A 14,148-nucleotide genomic window follows, 5' to 3' on the forward strand; every position below is an offset into this window, starting at 1 on the left:
GGGAAGTAAAGCATTCTCAAGATCATATCGCAAATTCCTACCCCTCCAGATCCATGCAATAAAGTCCACAACATAGGCCAAAGGACGATATGCTCCAAAGCAGTTTGCTAGAATTGACCAATCAAAGCCAAACGGAAATGTACCGACCCGCAAAAGTACCGTGCGCAAACAAATTCGATCGGCGGCGACTAACTCGACTAATTCAATGGATACTATATCTATATCATCTTTAGACGAAGATAAAGGAAAGAGGGAGACTACCTACCACGACTAGCGAGCTTTCCTACATGTATTTTGGCCTGTGGTTGCTCTGATTGAAGGCTGGTGTTGACTTGAGAAGCGCTCAAGTGCTGTTGGCCGTGGAAGGGCTTGGAACTTTCCCCAGTAGTACCGAGCGCCGCGTATAAGCAGCACCGCCCAGGTTTTCGCTAAGTACGGAGATATTATAGTCGGCCGGAAGAGGTCCGAGGATGTCTGTTGTGAGTTGTTGGCTGGCTCCTGCTTCGTTGTAAGTGTGCATGGTCGAACCGTACCCACCATGTCAAACACATCATCTGGCTGGAAACCTTTGAGACCACTGGCTCCTGCGCCGACGCTTGACGGCGGCCGTCCCAGCGATCCTGATGCACCAAGGGGCATCGTGCCCCAACGAAACCTGGTAAAGAATGCTTGCAAAATCTGTCAATCCAAGAAGACCAAGGTATGCCTCGAAGAGCGGCCCTGATTTCCCGGGACCCCCGAATCTGATATGCTGCTTCTCTTCAGTGTGACGGCAAGCGGCCGCGATGCTCGCGATGCACCTCAAGGAGTCTCGAGTGCGTCTACGACGCGCTCTACGAAGGTATGACAAAGCAGCAGAGCGCTGACTACGAGATAAGCCGGCTTACTGATGCCCTCGCGAACACCAACCAAATGATTCACGTTCTGCAGCACGGCACTCCCGAAGAAGCGCGGGCCATGCTTGCTTTGATTAGACAAGACGCGCCAGCCACCGGACTCAGCAGCAGAACGACTTCATACGACTCCCCGTCCAGCAATACCATTTCAGAGTGCGTCCCCCAACTAAAACCGTCAGCTATTGATCAGGTTAGCATGGTTTTATGGACCATCTTTAACACCAATATAGGGCATCATCAACGGAAAGCGTTACAACAAGTGTCCATTCTTTTGCTCCGCTGCTGTTCAACCGGGACGAATGGAGAGGACAGGCAAATTCGAACCACGATCAAGCAGATCTGAACTACGCTTTGGTATCGAGAAGCACAGGCGACAACCTCGATGGCACACACTATGCCTACGGTCATGAAAACGAGCTCGTTAAGCAGCAGTCGAGTAACTTCGGCAATCTCCCCTTTTCGAGTGGCATCTACGCAAACCACTACCCTCCAGACATTCAACAGCAGCAACATGCCAATCTCTACAAGCCGCTTTGGGCAATCCAGCCCCTGACTACGCTACCAGGCACCTCATCAGTCAAAGAATCGGTAGCTTCTACTATACGGCATGCAACATCCTTGATTCGGGCTGGTATTCAGGCTGGCCAGCCTGCGGATCAAGTTTTGAACCAAGTAATAGGAAAGAGGTGCAATGTCGCAGCAATTTTCGACCGAGATCAGTACAATCGCACGAGTCTCCTCTCAAAATGGGCAGCAGGTTTTGTCTTTAGTATCCAGCACAAGAACCGCGATTTTGTCTCTTTCGCATCCATGCATCTCGTGTGGACCCTGGCCAGATGGATGATCGATCCTTCACCTGCCACCTACGAGGCGATTCCCGAATGGTTGCGTCCCACGCAACTTCAGTTGTGGACTGAACACGTAGAGATGCTGGATTTCGTCCTATGGCCCACACTAAGAGACACAATCGCCCATAACCCACACACATTACAAAGAGACTGGAGATGGCTCGCGCACATGGGCCAGGAGATTGAGTGTGACTGGTATTTTCCCACAGATGTTGCATTCGAGATTGACCCGGTGAGTGGGGAGATGTATCTGACAGAAGATGCGAAGGTAGGACACTATTACGGCCCCTAGATCGGCGCGATACGAGTTCATAGACTATACTAACCATGAATGGCAGGCGATTGTAGAGAATCTTGAGAATTGGTCTGTTGGTCCCTCCGCAGGGCAATATATCGAATCTCTGGATAAAATGATAAGAGTCAGACCGAATACCCAACACTTATTGGGCTTAGACGGATGAGGCTTATCCCCCAGATTACTGACGTGGCGCTTCTCTGAGCTACAAAACAAATCGCTTCACATTCATTTGAACCAATAGTCCAGCATATTGCCAAATGGACGATGTTTGTAGCAATAGGGATTATTGGAGCTAGGACTCAACGTGGCATCGGAGTAGTCTAATAAGGATAGGTAGCAACCTGAGTACGCAAGTTATTGGAGAGGACCGGATTATTCGCCATCGTTAATTTCTAAATTCATGCACAAAATGCCAGCATAGTAGTAGTAGTACAATATGTTGCGTATCTCTATAATCGCCACCTCAAAACTCGGCCTTGTATTAGATTTGCTACCGCTGCTTCCAATTTGAGAAACCTTACAGTAAGATCATGGTTCGTCTAATGCGTCTGTGCTCCGCCCACTCTCACTGAAATCAGGCTACGTGCTAAACAATGTAAGATGAGCCTCAAGTCTCTTGAAGACATATATTATGTTGATGACTCATATAGAGCAGTTTCTACAATAATCTGGTCCTGTGAATCCAAGTTCGTCCGAGCTTTGGGAATATTAGAAGAAATTAATAGATGACATATGGGTACTACCGTTTCCCATCTCTAAATTCTTGTTACCTTTTTTTCTTCCCTTTTTTCTTCCTTTTTTCGTTTTAGGTAACCCATCAAACAATATAGAGGAGTTTATTATCTGGAATGTTGTATCCCTACTTATGTCTGACAAATATATTGCGAAGTGACGTGTTTAAATGATCGCTCTACGGCCCAGTTTTGAAATTACTATGGAGAATATGGAATTGGCCCAACGATCCCCTCCTCGTCTTTCCACCTTGAGGAAGTGTCCACTTGTAATTTGAAAACTTCAGGGCGTCTGAAATGACCAGCACTGTCAACGTATGCTTTGACTATATCCAGCTGCTGCAAATCAATTTCAGCAGTTACCAGTTTTTCCTCGCTTCCTGTTTGCGGACCAGCGATGATCTGGCAGAAAGGATGTATGATAGCCGTCCATCCACCACCGGCGCCCACCTGGTCTTGCGGGCCAATGTTTTCCTCGAGCCATTTCAGACAGCTGTCATCAACAAAGCTGCTAGGACATATCACGAAAGTCTGCGCACTAAGAGCATGACTTTTCATGAGCGCCTCGATCTGCACAGTCGCGATCCCCACGAAGCCACCCATAGTGTCCAGAGCGGGCCAACAGCCGACGTGGATGTGTTCACCCTGGTCGATAAGCGCTTGTCGGGCATTATTCATAGTGTGTTCCCAGCATGCCAGCCCGCCAATCCGGTAACCTGCCTTGGTCTCGTACGTCTTCAGTGTATATCCGGAGCCCTGGGCCCAGACCATTCGTTCCGTCCAGGTGGGCTGCAACTTGCGATGAACTCCGAGAATCGTACCATCCGTGTCTATGGTCACTATAGAATTGAATAGCGTGTGGCCATCTTTCATGCGCTCGGAGACCCCAAGCACGACCGTGATCTTGTGCTTGGCGCAGGACGCTTGTACATCGTGTAGGTCTTCGTGAATAACAACGCTTTGCGAGGCATACTTCGCGACTGTGGCAGCGTTTGACGTATAACAATTCATGAAATAGGGGAAGCCTGGGACGAAGACTTCAGGGAAGGCAACAAGATTGGTACCATCTTCCGCTGCTTGGGTAATAATAGAGAGTACTTTGTCTAGGGTGGCCGCCTTGTTCATGTAAACTGGTGCAGCATGTACCGCCGCCGCTTTGAGTTTGAGATGAATCATGTTGAGGAAGTTAAGGACAGAAGTAAATTGGAAACGTTCCTGACTTAGTGGTTACACACTGCAACAAGGGAGGCCACCATATTATATTTGAATGGTTCGCCTGATTACTGAACAAAGGTTCTTCCGATTGGGCCTCTTCGAATTGTCCCGCTAAAAGCTGACACTTGGTACATATCAAGACCTTGTCTTGATTATCTGCAAGAACAATGTCACCGACCATGGACGTCGGCGTTTTGAGGCAGTCTCCTGGACATTCCTGGCTCTTCGCTGGCGATCAAGTCCTAGCTTATTCGTGAAGTAGTACGTGCCGAATTTCCAGCGCCAATTGCATGCCAGGCATTGGTCCATGCCTGCTGTACTCCACGCACATCCTCATGCAACATTTGGAGGATATGCGGCTGGTCATTTCGATTCATCCTATACACATTACTCGACTAAGCGTTATGATCCAACAATGAGGGTATTGATATTGACTCCCCTCTTTGTGGCAACGAATATACCATGAGATTACGTTCGTTCTATTGACGGTGGGCCCACTGTTTTTGAATGTCACTCTCTTCCACACGCCATGGTATTGCTTAGCGCTGACAGTATAATCCTCTAGCCTTCGACTGACACCTCTATGCTAGCTTCCAATGTAGGTATTCGGCTCAAAGAGCTTGATGATGAGCTCGTGTCTGACGCACTAAAGCTTTGTCGTATTGATACCTACCCGGAATCGAAGCTTGTATCCATTCAGGATAAGTTACAAGTTCGTTGGCTCTGATGCATGCATCTGGGACCTATCATTCCAAGCCCGTTTATGTATAGGCTTAGTCGAACCACGTCCGCTACATACGATAAAATGTTAAGCTTGACTTGAAATGGCATGCTTGCAAATAGTGTAGAGCTATTCTTTCAGGCTATTTTCAGCCACTCTTTCTGAGCAAGCGCAGTACCTGCTTTAACGTACAATGTTGCTGGACCTTCCAAGGGGGTTGCATCTGCAAGCTGCACCTTCGAGCCGCCTGATTGGTGCTGCTCCCGGAGACTCCACATGCCTTGTCAGATCAGCTTCTACTATCTATAATAGCAGGAGCCCCTCACTCACCCACTCACTCATGACAAGGCAAATCCGAACACAACTGGGCGGGATTTACCTTGAAAATGGCGCCAAACTTCGAAGAACTTCGCGTCTCAATCAAAGAAGGCGATGTGCTCCTGCCTGGTGATGCTGGCTACGATGACAGCCTGAAGCGATGGAGCGCAACGTCTATCAAACCAGCGGTAAGCTCAACCACAAACCCATGACAGCAGTAGAGTCGTATTTAATTCGTGAAAGGCCGCGGTAGCTCGACCCAAGACGGCGGTTGAAGCCTCGGTGACCATCCGCTTCGCTGCCAAGCACTCCATTCCTCTGCACGTATGCGGGGGTGGGCACAACCCCTCTGGTGAATCCGCGGCCTCCAGTCCGGAAGCTATGGTTTTGAATCTGGCTCATATGCGCAACGTCTCTGTTAACCCTTTGGCCCAGACTGTCAGTTTTGGAGGTGCCTGTACATGGGCGGATGTCGATAGTGCCCTTTGGGAACACGGACTCGCGACTGTTGGTGGTACCGTCAGCCATACAGGTGTGGGCGGACTGATCCTTGGTGGAGGCTACGGATTGCTTACGGGGCGTCATGGCATGGCCGTCGATGTTCTTCTGAGCTGCGAGGTGGTGCTCGCCAACGGTGAAATCGTGACAGCTTCCGAGACGGAGAATCCTGATCTCTTCTGGGCCCTCAAGGGCGCCGGTTCCAGTTTCGGCGTTGTGACGACTTTTACTTCTCGTGCATTTCCACAGGGCGAAGTTTGGGCAGGCATCATGGCCTGGCCTTTCGATTTTCTCCCACAGCTGGTAGACTTTGTGAACGAGTTTCATGGGAAGACAGATGGTGATCAGATGTTCATGCCCATGATGATATGTGATCCGCATACCGGTGCGAGGCTATGTGGAGCATCTGTCTTCTTCAATGGCACCAAGGAAGATGGCGAGGCATTCTTCAAGCCGCTGCGAGACTTACAACCAAGACTGATGGATACGATTGGAGCGATTCCGTACCCCAAAGCCAACATGATCGCAGATGCCATGGCGACACCTGGCCGTAGATATATGTTTGGTGGTGCTAACTTCACCTGTCCCCTTGACATCCAGACGGTAAAGGATGCGGCCGAGGAGTTCTACAAGGGGCTCAACAAGCCTGGCAATGAAGAATTGAGGACAAGTGCATTGGCTTTTGAGGTCATTCCACAAGGCAAAATAAACGAATACGGCAAAGAGGACAAGACAAGCTTTTCAGCGCGTCAGGGCAAGTACAATGTCGCCACGATCGTGTCCTGGGACACGGCGGAAAAAGACCAGGAAGCCAAAGACATTGCCACAAAAGCCACCAGTATTTTCAAAGCCAAGTACTTGAAACAAGCCGCAGAGACTGGCGAAGCTGATACATACTACAACTATCTGGGTAAGCTTTTCGAAACCAGACAATTCGACCGAATCTTGTACTGATGTATACACAGATCCGGCCGTGCCTACGGATAGAGCATTATTGAAGACGGGCAGATTGTTCGGAGGAAAGACGCCGAGGCTGAGAGAGCTTAAGGCAAAATACGATCCGACCAACGTATTCTTCAAGAACGTGAATTTGATGCCATTGTCGAACTGATTCGTCCTGTTTAAGAGAGAGCTCTCGAGGCGCGGGTATTGGGCCTTAGGCCATAGATACGACTGCCCGTAATCTTCTGAAACAAGGCGTGCAGTAAATCAAGCCGTGATCCCTCAGCTCAGAGCAGAGTTTTCATCTCTTTGATAGTTCTGTAGAAGAATTAGGGCAAATTTCTGAGGGGATCGTCAAATTTCCACGCCGTGCGGTGTCTACTATTCAGCGTGAAGTGCACCGAGATCCGCTTTAGATTGTTTGCGGAAAGCTCAGTGAATATCGCAGAGATACAATTACATCGATACACACCAAACATGGGAGTTTGCGATGTAGATAGGTTTCTTGACCAGATTCCAAGAAAGTCGGTTCGAGGCTGGAAAAGTTGATACCGATAGGTCCACAGATTTAATATGCCGGGGGCAAATAAAAATCGCTGCACGTAATCTTAGGCCTAGTCTAGTTGTTAGTGGGCCTGGAACTTATTTGGTACTATGAATTATCGAACATACTGTAGCGGATGAATATGTCGGAAGCATTGAATTCTCTTACCGATCGAAATGACGATCACAGTATATACACAAACAAAAACAACAGAACGTCCGAGTCGAGCATGGAACTTCATGTCATATGACCGCGTAATGAACCAATGATAAGAGACGTGATGCTCATGCGACATTTAGTCATGGCTTGGGGCCGTGGAGTCCCTGCCTGTATGAACTTAGCTGCAGATGCAAGGATAACGGCTAAACGTCCAGTTCCGACAAATGACATCACCGGCGATGTAGGCCGGACGATTCTACGTGTTTCTCTGCACAAGCCGCCCACCACACGGGGTCGTGATGGTCGGATTGAGCGCTGTAGAGCGTGGGCTGAGATCAGGTCATTGCTGTGTAAGACATGGACATTGTGTGCTCGGGATAGTCATTGCATGGGCTCTCCAAGGGTTTTGAAATCTCATGATCCGCGGCCAGACACTAAAGTCCTTGATAGTGCCTTTAATCTGGACGACGCAACCCCACCAACGCAGCAGCTAAGAGCATTGCCCAATAAGAGCCGGCAGATGGTGGGGCTCGAGATAAGCGGCGGACAAGGACAGGAGCAGGATACACGATCCTGTGTCTAGTTCTGCAGTCTCCCGATGTATCGTCTAGACTTTCAGCCCCAGCGCAAGTTAGAGATTCTCTTCGATACCATGACCGGGGCTCCACCTCACGAACAGATCAAATTCCTTGGATCTGTGTTGGGAGGTGATATTGATGATATTTGTTTGAGTTATTTGTCGTAGTAGGGTCAAGATTCCTTTTGGTTCACCATATATCGTGCCCCTTTCTTGCCTTCTGAAACCTAAGGGCAGGTTTGCAGAGTTGGACAATATTCTGAGCCACCCGGGCTGTTGTTATCCTTGCGACAGTTTCTGGTACATCCCAATCCAACAGCCTCCAAGATGCCTCAACAGGCGACCACCTGGGAACAGTACGAGCGGGCTGATTCGCCTGGGCGAAACGATAGCTTGTCCTCAACACCGCGGGGAAGTGTACACTTTGAAGAGCGATCAAGTCTTATGGGTCATAGTGAAGGCCGTGGGAGCGGAACGGGTCAAGACTGGACCTCCCGCCTTCGTCGCAGGTATGTGAAAAGCCTGCGTCTCCCGGCGATCTATCGCCATTTACTGATATCTGCCAGATCCTCCGTCCAGAACAGGCTGTCTGCCATTGCCGGAATCGGTGGAGTGAACAGTATCCGACATTTCTCACAAAGCTGGCAACGTGCCACTGCTTTCCCCGAAATCATACCACAACAACCTGTCTTTGCCTACGCCCCCGATCAGGAGCCTGTTCATACGATCGAGCCGATTACCTACGGCCGCAGCGATGTCGAAACTGGAGCTCGCACATCTCTACTAGGGGGGCAGCTCGAGGTACCCGAAAATGCAGTGGTAGACGAAGGAGGCGACTCAGGGCTAGCAGGCGGACCCCATCGCCAGATTTCACACGATGACGGACGGAAGCTCTTTGGCAATGGCCTCCACAGGGTGATCTCCCCATCCGGCTCCTTGAGAAGCAATTCCATCTTTGAAGTCCCGCCCCATTTGTCCGGGATGCCATTGGTTGGCAGCTACTCCTCGCAGAGGACATATGGTACCATATCATCTGAAGTCAGTCGTCCATCCATGGCGCAAGCTGCGGAGCTCTGGCGGCAGCAACAAGAGTCTGGAATTGATCTGCCTGATGGTGCGCGTCCGCCGATTATCGTAAAGGAGGTAGAGCAAGAAGATGGAAAGATTGTTCTGGCTGTGGCTGGGCAGTCAACCCTACCGCAGACTGTGGTCAACTCGACCAAGTAAGTCTCAATTGATCTAGAGAGAAAATAACAATCAGGCAGTGCTAACTACGCGTAGTGTTCTGATCGGTGTTGGTCTTCTCAGTCTGCCAATCGGTATCAAATACGCCGGGTGGCTCTGTGGTATGGTCACGCTGTTCCTCGGTGCTGCTGTCACAAGTTGGACCGCTAGGTTACTTGCCAAGTGTATGGACCTAGACCCGACCGTGATCACTTTCTCTGATGTTGCTTTCATCTCCTTTGGGCACCGCGCTCGAGTAATTACGAGTATTCTATTCACTTTGGAGTTACTGGCAGCCTGTGTGGCACTTATCGTGCTGTTTTCTGATTCGCTGATTTTACTATTTCCTGGAACTTTGAATTTGAACCAGTGGAAGGTTGTCTGTACTTTATTATTGATACCCCTTCAATTTGCCCCGCTCAAGATTCTGAGCTTTACCAGCTTTATTGGTATCCTTTCCGTTATGAGCAGTGAGTTGCAATATCATGGCGTTGAACGAGCTATTCTAACACTCAGCCAGTTGCCTTGCTCGTTATTGTCGACGGTCTTGTGAAGCCTCACACCCCGGGATCTCTCATTGAGCCAGCTGTCACATACCTTTTCCCGGAGAACTGGCTAACTCTACCATTATCGTTCGGCTTGCTTATGTCCCCATGGGGTGGCCATAGTGTTTTCCCGAATGTAGGTTTTCATTCATTTGCACGCTGCGTTTTGAGTTAACATCTCCCAGATCTACCGAGATATGAGACACCCGCACCGATACGGCGAGGCCGTAACTATCACTTTCAGCTTTACTGTAAGTGTATACCACGTACGAAATTTGGACACGCTGACCGTTGACCAGTACTTCATCGATGCCACCGTTGCCATTGTTGGATACGTGATGTTTGGTGACGGAGTCCGAGATTCGGTAACGAACAACCTACTTCGAACAACGGGGTATCCTGCTATCCTCAACGTTCTTCTTGTCATATTCATCGCCATCATCCCGTTGACCAAGATCCCGCTGAACGCACAGCCGATTATCAGCACAATGGAGGTCCTTGCTGGCCTGCGCCAGCAAGTGGTTTCGGATTCAGACACTCTCGTCGGGCGGTCCAGCGTGTTCAGAGGCTTCATGAAGATTGCTATCCGGATTTTGACTCTGCTGGCGTTCCTCATCATTGCGATTCTATTCCCTGCATTTGACTCAATCATGGCTTTCATGGGCAGCGCTCTGTGTTTTACCATTTGTATTACGTAAGTCGTTCCAGCCTTCTCCCTCATACGTGGCTAACAATTACTAGACTACCACTGGCCTTCTACCTCAAGCTTTTCGGTCATGAGATTGTTCCAAGGGAGCGCATTCTCGTGTGGACTGTTATGACCATATCGTTCCTCCTTTCAGTGGTTGGAACGGTCTGGGCTTTCTTGCCCAAGAGTCTGATCGGTGCAGAGAAGAAATATTAGCCTGAACCTGGTCTTGAGCGTCGACAATGCCATCAGTACTTTGGTTATGGGATCGTAATGACATGGTTGAACGAACATTCGAAGCATTTACAGCATTTACAAACTCACGGGCATTTATGTATTGGCGGTTCATCGCGATACTTCATTTTCGGAAATTTGGCAAATAGCAAGATTGATGATTTCTTTTTGATTTTAATACGATGCTAGGATAGAATATACCTCACGCCAAGGACTCAAACCCATCAATTTGGATAGATGAAAATTCCATTAACAATACCATTTTGTCCGATATTACACTAACCTTACTGAATTCTCTATAAATCACTGATTAACACAATGAATTTCGAAGTTATTCTATGCTATATCGGTGGAATTTGATTGTAAAATAAATTTAGTAGTATCCGTGAAGGTTTGTATGCGCCACTTGACATTCTTCATGTCGGATCAGTAACCAGCGCCCAGATTGATCATCGCTTGGCTTCGCAGCTGGTCTAGAGAAACAAGCTTGATTTTGTCTTGGGAGAACCGCTCAATCTTGGAAGCTTAAGAGAGCTTTGATAAAATATGAACATTACTAAGACTGTCCTTCCTCACTCGGTTTTCCATCTCGGCCATGTAAATGGGCATCTACAGCTTGGACCCTGGACTTTGCGATATACGCACTTACTCCACTTGATGAAACGAAGAAACTCGTCTAACCCCCCACCCCCCCCCCCTTTTCTTTTTGTTAATGCTTTTTGTCATAGGACTAGCCATATAACTATAACTACAACTGAGACAGGCAATGCCGGAAAACAACCGCTCTAGAAAATTACACCATCCCTATTCGTATGTATGGAGAGTATTGCCTGAGACGTGTCAGGAGTAAGCAGCATCGATCGACGACCTTCTTTGGATTCACGTGAGCTAGCATCTGCCGGGGGGGATCGAGCAGGTACTGTTATAAAGAGGTATGTATTAGTGTGTAAAGAGCAGCCAGATGATAATGACACGTCTGTAAGCACCATTGCCGGGTGTGACATTTGTTTACTAAGACACACTGATTTCTTACTTCGACGATGTTGCTTGCAATTTACTAACCTAAATATTTTGACTACTGGTAGTATGTCAGAGGTCTCACCTTACTAACACATTTATGCGGTAATATTGTAGTTTCAAATATACCAGTATGTAGTGGAAACAGAGCAATTAAAAAAAATGCATACTTTGTGACTCAGGAGTGACGTACGGTTATTCATTAGTACTTGGCGATACTCAGGTTACTATCAGGCATAGTAAGCTAGCATATGAACTTTTACTCGCTACTTGGCGCACTTTGTAATACCTAGTGGCAATTCAGACATTCAAGACAACAAAAGGTGGTCTAGGTGTAAAACGATGGTGTGAGTGGGTAACTTCTGGTATTCTGGGAGTGATCCGGCAGGATGAACTATCTAATACACAGAAAGCGAGTTGAAGCTAGATCCAACCACCAATTGCCACAGGGGTGCCATTTGCCAAAAAAAACAACAACAAATCAAAAAGTCCTAATTCCTACTACCAAGATCTGTGTTGAATACAGTCTTGGTTTCCCTCCCCGAAGAATATTCTCTAACGCTCCCGTAATGTCCCGACACAAAATGTAAATATGGCTGAAATGAAAGGTGGCAACCCCGATTTGGTGAAGAAAGATGTGCTTAACCACAAGAGGCAACTGGCAGGCGACTCGCTCCTAATGAGCTTGAGTCGCTTGGCGCCAGTTGCCAACCCATCCAAAAATGCTGAAATCCTGACGCTGTTCTTTGCGCGGAGTCCAGTCTCTGCCCTTGTTCCATGGGCAGTCGCCGCGTGATGTGGTGCGGTCTTTATTTGGAGATTTCTGATAGCTAACATTGGCGTGTTCCCAAACGCCATTCCCTAAACCATGTTGATTCTTATGTCCGTGTCCATGTTGTGGTGATTTGGCGAAGTTCGGCGACTTCGACTCAGATGACCCAGTGTAAGCTCGGCGCCGTTCTCCGAGCACGGCCCACTTGTCGACCTTGGACGGTGTGACGGGTGCGAGGTGCTGAGATGATGGCTTGGGTTCGTTGAGAGTCTCAGATTCATGGAAGAAGAAGCCATCGGCGACCAAGTCTCCATCGACATCATTGAACGTATCGTGCATGGGCGAAGCCACAGACTTCTCATCAAGCGCTGGCGCCTGGGGCACAGATTCCTGATTGTGCGGAGTGGGTGTAGCATTCACCTTGCTGTCTTGGCTCCACGTCCTGGAGTTGAGTTCCTTCAGGGCCTGAAGCTGTCGAGCATGCTCAGCTTCGTCTTCTTCCTCGTCCTCCTCCCACATGTCAGACCAGCTCTTGCTGACGTGTTCTGTTGAGCGACCAAAGACCATGGACATGGCACCAAGGTTGGCCTTGGGCTTGGGGGCCATAGTGATGGGCAGAGACCCAGCCATTGGCGACATCTTCATAGGCTTCCTTGATGGGATCTCGAGAGGCTTGCTCAACTTGAAAGAGTTCAACGAAGCTCCAAAGTTTGAGGTCATGACTGAAGCGATGGAAGGTGTGTGAGCTGAGGACATCCAGTCGGCAGTGTCTTCGGACTTGGGGAACAAGTCCTCGGTGTAGCTTTCGGTATCATGAATGACACTAAGCTGTCGAACGGGACCTGTATGCAGAGCCTTGGCCCAAGGGAAGGCACCTTGTTCGATCTGGGGGCTCTGGATAGAAGGAGTTCGCAGAGGCTCGCGGTTGGCGGTAGCCATCGGTTGTCCTTCAGCACAGCAGAACTCGTCATCATCCTCATCGTCGGTGGTGAAGCTGACGACGCGGCGAAGTGCGTTCTTGGCCCCAACGAGGGATCGCTTGGCAGGATCCATGTTCATGCAATGAACAATGACCTCGTAGGTATCCTGGGACATCGTCGGGAAGACATCGAAAAGAGATTGCTTGTCCCGGGAGAAGTCAAGGAACAAGGGGTCAGCCTCCGTCGGTGCAGTGAAGGGGTTTCGCGAAAACAGGATGTTCAGCAGGCAGATGCCAATGGCCCAGATATCAGCCTGAGCCGGCGAATAGCCCGCGCCAGCTGAGTCATATTGCTCGGGAGCCATGTAACGATCACTTCCCACAGTCATCTCGTAGGACCACTTGTCGGTAGTTGCCAAACCGAAATCGCCGAGCTTCATGGATCCAGTCTCGGTTAGGAAGATATTCTCAGGCTTGATGTCTCGGTGGTAGATGCCCTTCGAGTGCATGTAGGAAACGGCGTCAACGAGTTCGATCATAAAACTTCGCACATGTTCGGTCTCCAAGGGTCCGTAACCAGTGCGGATTGCTTCGTACAAGTCGCCCTGAGAGCAGAACTCGAGCACAATGTAGACATGGGCATCGGTCTCGAAGTTATCGAGAGAGTTGACAATGCCGGGATGCTCTCCGAGACGTCTGTGGCAGAAGAGCTCTTCAGACTGATCGTCAACAGTAAACTCGACACCTTCGGTAGCAGCAGTCTTCTTAGTCATGCACTTGATGGCGACGATTTGGTTGGTCTGGAGATCCTCGGCCATGAAGACCATGCCGAAAGACCCATGGTTGAGTGGGGAAATTGTTTGATACCTCCCACCGATAACGACGCCATTCTGAAAGCTGTTTCGCAAGCATTCCATGACGTTGTCTCGGGGAGAGACGGTATTTGAGATTCGAGAAGAAAGGTTGGTGGTAACCAAAGGTGTTGGTACAACGATACAGCCT

The 14,148-nt window shown here is 49.1% G+C and overlaps 5 protein-coding genes across 5 annotated transcripts; 3 read left to right on the plus strand and 2 right to left on the minus strand.

The window, feature by feature from the left end:
* The first annotated feature begins 63 nt into the window (after positions 1–63).
* BKA67DRAFT_564860 (uncharacterized protein) lies at positions 64–2,534 on the plus strand. The gene is made up of 3 exons (XM_046102777.1): positions 64–700; positions 766–1,049; positions 1,127–2,534. Exons 1-3 carry the CDS (start codon positions 539–541, stop codon positions 2,034–2,036), a joined length of 1,356 nt encoding a protein of 451 aa, XP_045958635.1. The 5' UTR covers positions 64–538; the 3' UTR covers positions 2,037–2,534.
* Positions 2,535–2,871: 337 nt separating this feature from the next.
* BKA67DRAFT_564863 (carbon-nitrogen hydrolase) lies at positions 2,872–4,180 on the minus strand. The gene has a single exon (XM_046102778.1). It carries the CDS (start codon positions 3,947–3,949, stop codon positions 2,975–2,977), a length of 975 nt encoding a protein of 324 aa, XP_045958636.1. The 5' UTR covers positions 3,950–4,180; the 3' UTR covers positions 2,872–2,974.
* Positions 4,181–5,095: 915 nt separating this feature from the next.
* Positions 5,096–6,636, plus strand: BKA67DRAFT_658670 (uncharacterized protein; the record flags this gene model as incomplete). The annotated part of the gene is made up of 3 exons (XM_046107317.1): positions 5,096–5,215; positions 5,271–6,435; positions 6,491–6,636. The coding sequence occupies 3 exons, from the start codon at positions 5,096–5,098 to the stop codon at positions 6,634–6,636; spliced, it is 1,431 nt and encodes a 476-aa protein (XP_045958637.1).
* A 1,278-nt stretch (positions 6,637–7,914) lies between these two features.
* Positions 7,915–10,715, plus strand: BKA67DRAFT_276617 (transmembrane amino acid transporter). The gene is made up of 6 exons (XM_046095926.1): positions 7,915–8,256; positions 8,314–8,970; positions 9,029–9,441; positions 9,492–9,652; positions 9,702–10,210; positions 10,258–10,715. The coding sequence occupies exons 1-6, from the start codon at positions 8,075–8,077 to the stop codon at positions 10,418–10,420; spliced, it is 2,085 nt and encodes a 694-aa protein (XP_045958638.1). The 5' UTR covers positions 7,915–8,074; the 3' UTR covers positions 10,421–10,715.
* Positions 10,716–12,131: 1,416 nt separating this feature from the next.
* On the minus strand, positions 12,132–14,063 carry BKA67DRAFT_517766 (kinase-like domain-containing protein; the record flags this gene model as incomplete). The annotated part of the gene is made up of 1 exon (XM_046097936.1): positions 12,132–14,063. The coding sequence occupies one exon, from the start codon at positions 14,061–14,063 to the stop codon at positions 12,132–12,134; it is 1,932 nt and encodes a 643-aa protein (XP_045958639.1).
* Between the last annotated feature and the right edge of the window lie 85 nt (positions 14,064–14,148).

The sequence above is a fragment of the Truncatella angustata genome, assembly GCF_020726525.1.
Source record: "Truncatella angustata strain MPI-SDFR-AT-0073 chromosome Unknown BKA67scaffold_4, whole genome shotgun sequence".
Lineage (NCBI taxonomy): Eukaryota > Fungi > Ascomycota > Sordariomycetes > Amphisphaeriales > Sporocadaceae > Truncatella > Truncatella angustata.

Coding starts and splice junctions, on each gene's coding strand:
- BKA67DRAFT_276617 (XM_046095926.1), top strand. CDS start 8,075: ATGCCTCAACAGGCGACCACCTGGGAACAGTACGAGCGGGCTGATTCG. Junction 8,257..8,313: donor ACCTCCCGCCTTCGTCGCAG/GTATGTGAAAAG, acceptor GATATCTGCCAG/ATCCTCCGTCCAGAACAGGC. Junction 9,442..9,491: donor TATCCTTTCCGTTATGAGCA/GTGAGTTGCAAT, acceptor ACACTCAGCCAG/TTGCCTTGCTCGTTATTGTC.
- BKA67DRAFT_564860 (XM_046102777.1), top strand. CDS start 539: ATGTCAAACACATCATCTGGCTGGAAACCTTTGAGACCACTGGCTCCT. Junction 701..765: donor GTCAATCCAAGAAGACCAAG/GTATGCCTCGAA, acceptor GCTTCTCTTCAG/TGTGACGGCAAGCGGCCGCG. Junction 1,050..1,126: donor TCCAGCAATACCATTTCAGA/GTGCGTCCCCCA, acceptor ACACCAATATAG/GGCATCATCAACGGAAAGCG.
- BKA67DRAFT_564863 (XM_046102778.1), bottom strand. CDS start 3,949: ATGATTCATCTCAAACTCAAAGCGGCGGCGGTACATGCTGCACCAGTT.